The sequence below is a fragment of the Phytophthora cinnamomi genome (genome assembly GCF_018691715.1).
Source record: "Phytophthora cinnamomi strain GKB4 chromosome Unknown Contig106, whole genome shotgun sequence".
Lineage (NCBI taxonomy): Eukaryota > Oomycota > Peronosporomycetes > Peronosporales > Peronosporaceae > Phytophthora > Phytophthora cinnamomi.
This window is the reverse complement of record NW_027151039.1, coordinates 245,174-258,194: the sequence shown is the minus strand read 5'-3', so window position 1 is coordinate 258,194 and position 13,021 is coordinate 245,174. Positions and strand designations below refer to the sequence as shown.

At 50.5% G+C, this 13,021-nt stretch overlaps 1 protein-coding gene across 1 annotated transcript; it reads right to left on the bottom strand.

Moving 5' to 3' along the window:
- Positions 1-2,918: 2,918 nt before the first annotated feature.
- Positions 2,919-3,836, bottom strand: IUM83_17375 (uncharacterized protein; the record flags this gene model as incomplete). The annotated part of the gene is made up of 2 exons (XM_067942327.1): positions 2,919-2,924; positions 3,585-3,836. 2 exons carry the CDS (start codon positions 3,834-3,836, stop codon positions 2,919-2,921), a joined length of 258 nt encoding a protein of 85 aa, XP_067782483.1.
- Between the last annotated feature and the right edge of the window lie 9,185 nt (positions 3,837-13,021).

Below are 13,021 nucleotides of genomic sequence, written 5' to 3'. Positions count from 1 at the left end.
ATTCCTGAAACTAAGAGAGAAACTAGGCGTTCGCGAACTGAAATCGTCCCCTAGTACTTAGTGGGAGTGTTGAATGAGGAGGCGCGCAGCGCGCGCCCCGCTCGTAGAATGGCAGCAGGCAACGCCTGTCTGCCAGTCGAGTAATTTAATAATGAAATAAAAACCTCGTTAAGTTGTTAATGTTTATATTAGCAAGTACGAGAGGAAAATGTTCAGATCGCCAGCTGCGATCTGGATAGTGCAGAGAGCTTCCTGCCATCCATAGTGCGATGACGACAAGAGGCCGAGGAGTGAGCTGTCGAGGACGCAGTCCGAAGACGAGCTCACTTCCTCTTTTGCCTCCAGGTACCGAGCACGGACCTAGAGTAGTAGGCATAGGAATAAGAGGTTAAGAGTAATATATTGTTGAGAGTTACCTACAGTATTCTGTTCATTTTAACACAGTCCTCCAAGTTCTGGTGGTGGTCGCGGCATGCTTCCTCTTCACTTTTGAGGTCCTCTCGACGGCTACAGGCCAAGATCTTCAAAGTGGCTTTTCAATGGGCGCCTTCCATAACCGACATAGACGGGTTTGGCCATGTAGGGGTAGGACGTATTAAAAACTCATTCTCCAATTTTACTATCGCCAATATAGAAAAATGTGAGCCAGCGTAACCTGTAAAGCTTACAATTTCAAATAATGGTGAGTTGACCATCCAATAATTACACCAAGCCTAATCCTAGATGATTATCAACGACGTTGTTTGCGAAAGCGTATCTCATTCGCGTTACGGTGGAGAGCTTCATCCTATTGGCCAAAAGTGCTGTAAATGTCGATAGCTACCCACCTCGCTCTTCCCCACACAATCATATTCACCAGGCATCCAGCGAGGCAGGTAGGTCGCCATGACTGCCCGCCCAACCCAGCTCACCGCTCGTAGCACTCCAATGGATACGCCAGCACGTGGTCACCTTGATGGAGACCAAGTCCGTAGCGCCTGTACAGCACCGAACATGAAAAAAAAGCCTATAGAATCTACATCAATGCCATCACTATATGGATCAAAGCGACACAGCAATCTCCAGACATTTTTTTCCTGCGCTGACGGAAGTCTCAATCTCGATGTGTTTCTCCCTGAACATTTTGAGGCTTTTCTATTGCATAAAATGAACGAGAGCAAGATCAAGGTAACTACGCTTAGTGGCTACAGAAGTGCTCTAAAGGATGTGTATCGTCAGAAACGAATAGACCTGCCTACAGAGTACTTAGATGACCTAAAAACCTTTTTTTAGAGGACTGAAGAGGGTGGAGGCGGATGATGATCAAGAAGGACGCTCACGAAAACCAGGCAAAGAACCGCTCACGTTCTCTCTGTACATGCAATTGGCGCTGCGAACTTTGACCCTAAGTGACAATGGCTTTGCGCATTTATTCCTGCTAACGCAATGGAACTTGATGTGTCGCTAAAAAAATGTGTAAAAGCTCCATATCGCGCACCTGCACAGAGCCGACGATAGTGTCGGTTGCGTTCTTCACAAGACCAATACAAACCAGGAAGGTTCGGGACCAAAAGATCCACGGCACGTTTATGCTAATCGATTTGAGCCTTCATGCTGCTGGATGCTGGCGCTCGGGATTTACTTAGGTTCAAATCCGACACTACCTCCTGGAAGGTTGTTTCCAAGCTCTAACCAGAAGTCCAGATTTTGCAAGACAATTGGTAAAATGCTTGAAGAAATCACAGGCGAGAAGGTGTACGGGACACATTCTATCAGGAAAGGAGTGGCTAGGTTTGCTAGCAGTGGAAGTACAGGTGGACCATCGATTGAAAGTGTCTGCTTGAGGTGTGGTTGGTCGCTAGGCGGCGTACAAGGCAGATACTTTCGATACGAGGCCGCAGGTGGCCAGTATCTAGGTCGTGTTGTCGCCGGACTTCGTCACAACAGTGTCGAGTTCGCTGCACTACCTCCGCATTTTACCGATCCAAACGACGCCTTCGTCCAAGATTGCACACTACAAATGTTTCCTGCGCTGAAACAAGAAGCTCACATCACACCAGTTCTTCAATTGCGCCTCGCTTCAATTGTGACGCATGCTGAATTTTTACGCAAAACGCTACAACTCCAGCATGCGCTGCTTTCATCATTCGTTTTGCGCTATCCGGACATTTTGAATCGTTTTAATGTGATGCTCAGTACGGGTAGCAGCTCGTGGATGCGTGCCACAGGTATTTCCCCACACGTCGAACTTTTTCAGCAGCACCAAGAGACTCACAGAGCACTGAGCCAGCTTCCAGGCGTACTGCTCGATGGGTTCGCAACACTACGGGAGGAAAAGTGCGTGGGCCAGCAAAATATCACGAGGGAAAACATAAGCTCCACGATTCGCGACCTCCTGCAGGAGGCTGGGCTGTGGCGTGCACACGAAGAAATCCAGCAAATGACAGCGCGATCTGACCCATGCAACATCGTGTACCATTGGAAATCCGATGGGCGCTTCCACAGGATGCCCGAAGCGTTCATCTTTCCACTGCTAGATGCGCTAAGTGTGTGGTGCATGTGGTGGCTCGGTCATCCTGCCGCGGGGTATCCTCCATTCAGAGCACTGCAGCCGTCTGATTTTACCAAATCCAACCGCAAAACGTTTTCCGAATGGACAGTACTAGTACGCCACATTGTGGCCGGTGTCGAGGCAAGCACAGGACAATCAATGCAGAAACCGTCTTCTCAACAGGCTGCAGATGATTTATACCGCGTTGGTATGACCAACATTTCGTTAAAACAGCCCAGGCACGGCGAGAAACAGCGCCCGGATCGCGCCATCACCACTCTTCGGCGAATCAGGCAAGCCATCCAGGAAGCCAACCCAGAGGTTCGACCTGTTCCATTTCGCACCAGAAACCGTGCATTGAGCGAATAAGTAGATGCTAGTCTGCAAGTTAACGCTGTCAACAACACGCAAAACACCCATGTTAGCCACAATAAAGCGCAGATCGTCGCAGCTTACCTTCCGCCTGCTCGCTAGCGTGCAATTTCTATTCTGAGTATTAGCCAATAGGATATCGCGTCTTTGTATCTTGTCTGTGTTACCCGATCTCGACACAAGTCATTAAACTTTTTGACTAAACCGGAATTTTTTGGTGAGACCGAAAAGTGATCTGACTAAACAATTATTTAGTCACCCTTTGACCAGCTATATTCACCCCCTGAAGTTGCAATCTCATTAAAAACAGACTAGCTTTCACTATGCGTTCAAACCGCAACCAACTTGAAAGCTCACCTTGACTTGAAGTTCGATGCGACCGCGCACAGAGACTTTTCATTTCAGATTTTCTCGTGCTGGCGCAGGGGTACATGTTGTGCGTCCACGAAGAGAGGTACAGAGGTTTCCTTTGACTAGTTGTCTATGGAGATACTTGGCTACAACATCTACTCTGTTGTTATTGTATCACAGTTCTCATGCTCAATTCTATTCTCGGAAGCGACGTGGATTGACGGATCACGCTGCCCCGATCGAGCTGCGAACGAAGCATTTTCAGTCGCGCGTTGTAACCGAGGGCCGTGGGTGTGTCTTAGCTCCGGCCCAGTTGTCAGCACCCTCTCACTGTTGAAGCAGCAACGATGCAAGTCGAGTCGTTGTCCGAGTTCAAACCATGCACGGTCTCCAAAGAACCGGGCCACTCGTCCATGTCCGGAGCGAGCGCGTTCTCGCCGTCCACGACGGTCACGCAGCCACCGTGGTCGCTGCGCTCGTCACCGAGGCCACCGTCAACAGAGGTGACATCTTCATTCTCCAGTCCACCGCGTACACCAGTGAAATACCGGCACGGGCCCCCGAGGACGCCCGACGGCGACATACCTGCCTGGTTCGCGGACGCCTACGAGACCGACGGCTAAGACTCCGATGCGTTGGAGCTCATCGCAGGTCTCCGCCCTCCGAGGTCGGCGTCCACCCCAGCACTCCCGCCGTACCTAAAACCCTCTACCGAAGCCACCACGGAAGATTCCATCCGAGACACCGTGGGCGACCTCGAGGAGTGGACATGCCAGGTGTGGCCGTGTGACGCGAAGAAACTTGTGGAGCAATTCAGCCCGAGGAAGTGGAGGTTCCCGAAGGTGGATGTAGGGATTCAAGGCGATAAGGGCTGTGGGTGTGGTGAACCCTGTAATGCTATGAGTTACCTCAACGCAAAGGAAAGCCGTTTCTACACGGAACGCAATTGTGCCTACGCTGGAATGTGTGGGAATGCCCTCCAAGAGAGTCTGGCTCTCGCTATCGCGATAAGCTCTCGTTCAGGTTTGCGATGCCTGGTTGCCACGACGTTTATCCCACAGGTGTGGTGTTAGGCGAATATCTAGGCCATATTGACCTATTTGGACCTCCTTGCAAGAATGGCCCAGCTAACTATGGATATCGGATACATATCAAGGCCCGCACTACTGGAAACAAGCACGGTGGGCATTGACGCCTTCTAGGCGGGCGGGCGGCTGCGAATGATGAACCATGCCTGCAATCCGACGGCGCGGTTTCATGAGGTGCAAACAGGCACTTACCTTACAGTCGTTGCAGTCACAGTTCGAGATGTTCTGCCTGGCGAACAAGGCACCGTTTCCTACGGCGACAGATTTTGGTTCGTCTGCCGTTGTGGTTGGGAAGGCTGCCAGCACCACGATATCCAGCACTTACCAGACATCGAGCCCCGCGACCAAGGATCCTGTTCGGCCAGCACGGCGGGTACTACGTGTTGAACATCAACATCACACCGTCTACTTCAACACCAAAAGGATGAGTTCTTTGCGTATAATGAATACAAGTCACTTTAACCTGCATCTATAATTTAGGATTTACTTTCAGAATTACACGAGGTCCCACGCGAGGCCCACATATATCGCTTTTCGATCTGCTGGGTTCTTCACGCAGCCATCGTCGTCGAACCGTCTTCACGCATGTAGCAGTGCCACATGTCGCGGAGGGGGGGGGGTGTTGCTTGTTGACTGCAAAAACATCAACTTTACTAACATGTTGTATGTGTATTTGTCTGTAGCGAGGACGACAGCAAGGCCAAACCAATTATTCCATCGTTGATCAAATGCTGCTATGCTCTCTCGTGGACGAGATCGTGCCCCTCGAAAGAAATATGTGGGAGCAAGTGGCGCTCTATTTTAATGCCAATCGGAGCCGAACCTCCGCCGAACTGACTTTGAATCGCTGCAACGAAAGCCCAAAAGCTTGTACAGCAGGACAAAGCCCACCAGTAAAGGAGAAGTTCATTGCCGCTTGAAGCCCGTGATCTGGGCCAAGACAATTCAAATGAAAATAGAGCTGAAGGAGGGGCGATCACGTCTCACGACGGGGCTGACCACGGCGAAGATGATGCTGAGTTTCTGATTGTCGTGGACGAGGTCACCACGGGCAACGACACTCCACCGCGAAGAGCTGCAGCTATCGCTCTAGCAATCCAGGATGACAACGCTGGAACCGATGAAGACGGTGTCGCTCCTGATACCGATAACAGGCACAGCGCAGGTGCTGGAGACGGCGGAGATGACGCAGCTGGGGCCGTTCGTTCGTCCCAAGAACAAACGCCTCGTGCGGAATCTACCTCGTCCAACACTACTGTTCCAGGTCTTGCATTGACCAGATCCGGCTACGTAGACGCCCACCTGACCGAACTGTTCGACGCGGACACGCCATCGGAGAACTGCGTGTCCAACGCGTGTCCAACGACGAGGAGGACACCCCGATCGGCGCGCCGCCTACCAGCCAGCACACCAACCGACCCGCCCGTGGATTGCAGTCGTCATTGCCCGAACCGACTGTGCCCGAGGCGGGCGTTCCTGAGACGGCGACCCCCATGTCTCTAGCGGCTGAGGCAACCGCTACCAGCACGCGTCATCATGCATCAACCACCTGTCCCGAGACAAGAAGATCTACCCGTTCATCAAGCGCCGGTCCTGAGACGAGAAGATCCATCCGTTTTACAGGACGCCCCCGTGCCCCTCGCCGTGATCCAGTGCTACCCGTAGCCTCGCCTGATGGACCTGTACTACAGCGGGACCCTCGTCGAGAGAAGCCGACGCTCATGAGCTTGACGTGAACGAAAACCTGGCCGTTGCTTGCAACCGAATGTGTGGCGAACGTTTACGTGTGTTTCGAGACAACCTTGCCTCGATGGCCCGAAGGGTTGCGAAAGAAAACGGCAAGCGTACTCCTTCCGTTGGAAGCACATCCTTCGGAGCTTCGTATGCGAAATCCGAACGCCTCCGAGCGAAGCAGCGTCTCGAAATGCAAAAGAAGATCGATGAAGCTACACACCAGCAGCCAACCGACGGGAGTGTGATGATGCGCGTGTTGCTGACGAAGGACAAAAGCTGAGGGATCGCGTCACCGCCGCGAACGAGAGGAACGTTTTGAGGCAGAGCGGCGAGAACGAGCTGAACGAGAAGAAATCATACGCGAAGAAGCTGCTGCGTTTGAAAGACAAAGAGAGCATGAAATGCAAGAGACACGTGAACGTCGAGAAGTGTAACGACGCGAAGGTGCAGCTCGCAAACTAGTGCAGGAACAGGAACGCTAAAATAGCCAGCGTCGCTCGAAGAAAGACTCGCGCCCGACCGCGAAAAGGCCCGACAGCGCCACGAGATGATGATGATGCTTCTGTCCAATATGCAGAAGAATTAAGCGATACATCGGTGTGAGTAGGAGTAACATGGAAGGCAACTGACCAACAATAGTCCAGCAGCCTTGTTGCCACACACCCTCAATTGACTTCAGTCTTTTTTCTTCGACCAGCACGTAAGGATGAAATAGGGGTAACTGCAGTAAGACGCCAAAGCGCGACAGCGTGATTTGTGAACTCTGTCCGACTGATTAGAGGGTTGGGCGGCTCGTGAAGTTTATACCCGTATCCGATACCAAGTTTGTCGCAACGGAGACTGCGTTAGGTGGTCTCGAATGTAGTTGTGTGTAGAATTAGTGGCGACAGACAGGTGAACCTCAAGACGCGCCCGCTGTAGTGCGTGTACGTGGCGACACTTACCTTCCGACACCGATTGCAAAAGAGACGATCGGGCTCCTCCGCGACAGATACTAAAGATTGAAACCAACACACAATTCATTATGCATGTACAAGTTCTCATCCCTGCCGTGGACGAACGTGGTACGGATCTGGCTGACTTCGAGCGTACGGACGCGATAGTTAGCCAAACGAAAACACTATCTGCGATAACGCCATATCGTGCGGCTGGATTCAGCGTCCAGTCGAGAAGATTTTCGCGGAACGCTAAGTTAGTGTCCCGGTCGTTCCAGCTGCCGGGGCAATTGTGTTTGCTCCATACCATTAGCCCATCGGCGCTGAAAGAAAGCGTACCGTCACGAAAACGGCATGCAGCCAGCCGTTTTAGTGCGCCTTCCGTGGCGGCTCCTGGACCTAGAAATAACGCAGTTGACATGTTTAATACAGATACTTTCTCAACATATGAGCACCAAGTTGGACACATACCCGATAATTTCTCCTACTACATCTTCTATGTGGGGGGTTTCGAAGCTCCGCCACGAAGTCCCGCCATGAGGCTCCACAGCGAGACCCCCAGACGAGGCCAGCATGAACTGTGGACGTCGACAACACTAAGCAAAATTCAAGTTGCAGCACGAGGGTTCTAGTGCAGCTAGCTTGTCCTACTTAATTTCGTCTCTATCATCGGGGGTATACAGATCTATATAGATATTTTGACTCGCGAGCACTTAGACACGACCACACCAAAAATTTTGGTTGAGGTTTCGGATGTTGGCTTTGGGAGCTCCTTTTTCACGCATGTTAAAATCCGAATAAAACAGGAATAGATGGGTCTCAAACTTAGATGGACCAAACCCGCCTATGTCGGTTATAGAAAGCGCCCAATGGTGCAATATTTATTGCCTAACGACAACGTAGTATATCTTCACTTGCCGAAATGTACGAACTTTAGAATCGCATGTGGTAACAAAAAACTCGTTTGTCTCATTTTCAAACGAGATTCTTTCAATTAAATGGAAATAATTTACGTATTATTTGTAGCGATGGTTTGGCAAACTCGACGTGCTGGCCAGTATTATAGTATTTACAGGCTATTGTAGCAAATGCTCCTCCTGGAGCATTTGTGACCAAACAACTCCTAAGGGCAGTAGTTAGTATTTCAGAGACCCTGACTACACTTGCTTTCACGCTTTAGCCGACCAACGACAGACAGAATGCTCACCAAACATTGGACAAGGGGCTGGCAGAGGCAGTAATGACTCTGGATGTCAACGGGTTTCAAGGTACAATACTGCACTATATTAATCATGATATTGTTTTCCATCGGCAGCGTGACGAGGGAGTATTCGAGAATGATGCCACCGACGGGTAGTGTGTCTGGAGGTGATGATCATAGCGTAGTAAGGAAACGAGGAAGGCAGTAGTTGGTGATAGCCCGTAAAAGGCAAAGTGAACTTCATTAGTTGAATGTGCTCCGGCAGGAGATGGCTGGTGCACAGCATACTGTTATGGTTGGTTGTGTATCATACTAAACGATAGTCTAACGGCTTGTACAGGGTCTATAATAATTGGTCGTCAGTCCTGGGGAACAGTGTACCATATGAAAGGGGCTACTTCAACAGCCTCCCTGCCACTTTACATGGTACGTGATTATTCTGGGATATATGGTATCACAGGTCTATCCCAAACTCAGAATTTATGGTCGGTCTGAAATAAGCCATCTGAAGGAAGCACACGCTGCTGTTTTTCCCTTTGCGCATGCGGTTCTGCTGCAAGTGATGGAAGCCACGTTGGCAGGCCTGATGACGCGCTTCTGGAGGACAGGAGTCGCCAAGAGTGCTGGGCTAGGATGTACAGCGTCCGTCAGGAAGTTCAAGTCGAAGCGGAGACAAGGACCGCGAAGCAAATTCGAGCAGGAAAGCAAGAGAGGGCCGCACGCCGGGCTGCGGCTGCTGACACATGTCGTGGGGAAGGTGTAGCGAGCGCTGTGCACGCGGAGAGCACGACGGTGGGGCTCAAGGAGAGCAGGACAGCATTCAGCGCACGGGGGGCGAGTGATGGCCACGCAGCTACTCTGGCGCCCTGTAACCTCACTAAACCAAGGGAAAGTAGTCACTCTTTGAGCTCCAACCATACTGAGTCTTCTGGCGTCAATGAGGCGGCTACAGTCAAGTGGGCGATCATCACATGCATACATACAAACCAAGGAGGTTCTATCCGGTGTACCTTGACTGCCTAGAGGTCATATATGACAGCGTGCCGGGTGACACTAGTGCTGATGGTGATTCGATTGACCAGAGCTTAGCTGCTGGCAAAGCGGCTACTACCACTGACTATACTGTATCTGCCATTGGCCGCAAGACTGTTCGTGAAACTACTGCAGCCAGTCAGATGTATTACCCGATCTATGGGGAATACTACACTGGTCGGGACGTCACTGTTACTCGTAAGTTTGCGACAACAGTTTAGGACTGGTGGCGTAAATCAATGACAGGCGCGAAACCCCGCTTGGTACGATGTACTATGTTTTGTGGATTCATCCGGACCGCAGTTGCGAGAGCCTCTACCTGCGAACGTGGAACCGGCAGTCATACTCAGAGAGGACGGCTTTGTGGAAGAAATGAAACTCGTCGGCCGTTGGAAGGCCTCGACTGTACCGCTGTTTGAGAATTTACGAAATTGGCTTTAGTCTGCTTGGCGCCGACGACGACGGCCTTTGTGTGTTCAATGCATTGAGGCGTGCGGCAGAGTTGGCGGGACGCCCAGACATCGTGACCCAACAAGATATTCATCAGTTCGTCAAGGATGTGCTCGTGCTTTACAGTCGTGATCTTCGAGAGGGGGCAACGTGGACGGATTTGCGTGATTTCCTGGTGCGCCTTCGAGACGCTGGTCGCCACATTGCCTACAACGCCTTTGTCAGGAACTGCTATTCGATTCCGGGTCGCCGTGGACCACGCGTCTTGAAGGAGATCAAGGTTCCTGATGGAATTTACATCGCCGGAGCTTACAATCATCGCCGCATTGGTCATGGTGCGGTGCTTACGGTCAACGGAAGCGAACGCCTCATCTACGCCTTGAAGCGAGGAAAGCCGATCTCGTCAGCGAGAAACTGGATCAACTTCTATGCATTCGTTCGTCACTTCTTCGTTTTTAAGTAGATGATAGGAGTCAGTAGGATTTCCGCGGGTTTGCCTAACTGATAATGAACTTTCCCAGCAAACCTTTTGGCTTTAGCACGGATTATATTTCTTCAAGATCATGTGCCTATTTGATTCGGTACTAGACCAGGGAAACCTCATTCAGGGAAAACCTTGTTCGAACAAAAGATAAAAACCAGTTGGAAAAAAATTAAAGGAACGCAACAGATAGGCACGCTTCATGCGAATATATTATCCTCGTTTTTCTTTATCGACTGGCCGGTTTGAGCTTCCAGGGTTTGTAACCTGAGCTTGGCCCTTAGTTCTCTGAGCTGGTGCTTGTCTGGGGCTTTGGTGAAGATGTCAGCTACCATCGTTTCTTATTGCAATAGGTGACGGTAAATTCGTGTCGCTCAACCTTCCCTTGCACAAGACAGTATCTTACATGTATGTGCTTTGACCTCCCGTGAAGTTCGGGGTTGTAGCAGATTTTAATGCAGCTCTGGTTCTGCTCATGGATAACGTTGGCTTGCGTTGTAGCAAAACCAAGTTCTTGGAGGAGAAGTTTGAGGAATATCATCTCTTGCATGCAGCAATGTACTCTGCCTCTGTTGTTGACAGTACTACAGTGTGGTGCTTACGCGATAGCCACGAGATTGGGCCGCCGGCTAACATGGTCACATAGCCACCCACAGACCGTCTCGTGTCGGGGCAGTTTGCATAGTCCGAGGCACTGAATGCTGTTAAGTTGTCGGCTAGGTTCTCCGGCGTCATCTCGAGTGACCCGCCAAGGAGAAGGCAATAGTCTTTTGTACCGGATAGGTACTTGAGACATATTACGACTGCTTTCCAGTGCTCCATTCCCGGATTAGTGAGGAATTGGCTGACTTCGCGCATGTAAAATGTCATATCAGGTCGAGTGCCTACCATGAGATACATGATACTGCCAACGGCTTCGTGATACGGAATATCTTTCATCGCATCTTTTTCAGCTTCACTGCTGGGCTGGCTGCTAACGGAGAGTTTAGCGTTCCGTTCTGTTGGAGTTGCACCAGGATACGGAATGTAGTCGCTGAACCGGTCAATGACCTTCGTAGCGTACTTATGCTGGTGGATAAATATCGTTCGGTTCTTACGGTCACGTTGAATAGACAAGCCGAGTAGGTCCTTAACCTCCCCTAAATCTGTCATGGAGAATTGCTTTTTCAGGGCGGATTTCAGTTCACCCACGAGGGCTGGAGTAGGTGCAATAATCAAAAGGTGTTCCGCATAGAATGCGATGCACCTTTAACTTTGCGTTTAAAGACACACCTGTGCTTAATGAGTTTGTGGAACCCAAGACTTTCTAGGAAGGCAGATAGCGTTTTGTATCATACACGGGGAGCCTGTTTCAACCCGTACAATCTCTTCAGGAGTTTACACACGAGGTGCCCCTGGGATCTGAAAACCTTCCGGCTGAGCCATGTAGATTTCCTCCTCGAGAAAACCATTGAGGAATGCCGTTTTGACGTCCATCTGATGGATTTCGAGGTCCGGAGGGGTTCAATCGTGATGGGGAATCTGAGTATTTCCATTCTGATAACAGGACAGCATATCTCGTTATAGTCAATGCCATGTTCCTGAAGGAAACCTTTGATCACAAGACGTGCTTTGAAGCGGTCAATTTCACCTGTACCGGTATACTTTACAACAAAAACCCATCGGCTTGTGAGAATATTCCGCCCTTTAGGGCGGCTAACCAGCACCCAAGTGATATTCTCCATTAGAGATTTATACTCTGATTTGGCTGCTTTCCGCCACCGTTTGTCCTGAGCGGTCTTCATTGCCACTCGATACGTGGGCGGCTCTGTCACCTACCGAATAGCTAGTAATGTGTACAGTAGTTGTCTACGCTGTTCCTGTTCTTGCTGATCTTCCTTAGAGTTGAGGGTGACTTCCTCGTCATCATTAGTGAGACGGGGCCGCTTGCTAGCAGGAGGTGAGGAGGAATCGGATTTGGCTTCCGCTCGAAAGGAGTAATGCATTTCATTCCGATCAAGAGCCTCCCTGAGCGATGGTAGTCTATGGGGAACGGCAGCAGTAGATGTATCAGGACCTGCAGGAGGAGTAATTGCAGGCGCAAGATCTGCACCAGGAGTCGGTACAGGTGGAAAGTCTGCAGGAGGAACAATTGCAGGTGTGGGATCCGTTATGTTTACAAGTTGGTCCTTGGCAAAGCTGCCGTTGGTACAGAGTTAAACGTCAAGTCAGCGAGAGAGGGGAACTCATCCTCTTTAAACACTACACCACGACTGTAGACAATAACATGTGGGTTGATTTCCATCAGGCGATACCCTTTCTTGTGATCCGGTATGCCAAGGTACATGCACAGCTGTGCTCGAGCATCAAGCTTGTCACGATACTGTTCCGTTCATATAGGCCATGGAAGGGATACGACGGTACCAAAGCTCATACGGGGTTCGGCCATCCGTTTTGGAGCTGGGCGTCATATTGATCGGTGTGGCAACATGACACACACATTCGGCCCATAGTTGTTTTGGAAGCTTCCCGTCAAGTAGGCGTGATCGCACTCGTTCCATGATTGTACGCACGCGGCGTTCAGCAACACCGTTCTGCTGAGGTGTGCACGCATTGGTAAACTGTGCATGAGTACCGTACTTCTTGAAGATCATACGACCAAGCATTTCGTACTCTTTCGCATTGGCTGCTTGGAGCCGTTGAATGTCATGGTCTTCGATAAGATTCCGAGTGTGTTGTAGGACGTGGACGTCCCGCCTGAAAATATTCAGGGCTTTTCTTCTAAAGCCTTCGTAGCAGTCGTACAGCTCACTGCGGTTTTTGATAGGGAAATTGAACATGAATCGAGAAAAGTCATCGATAAAGATC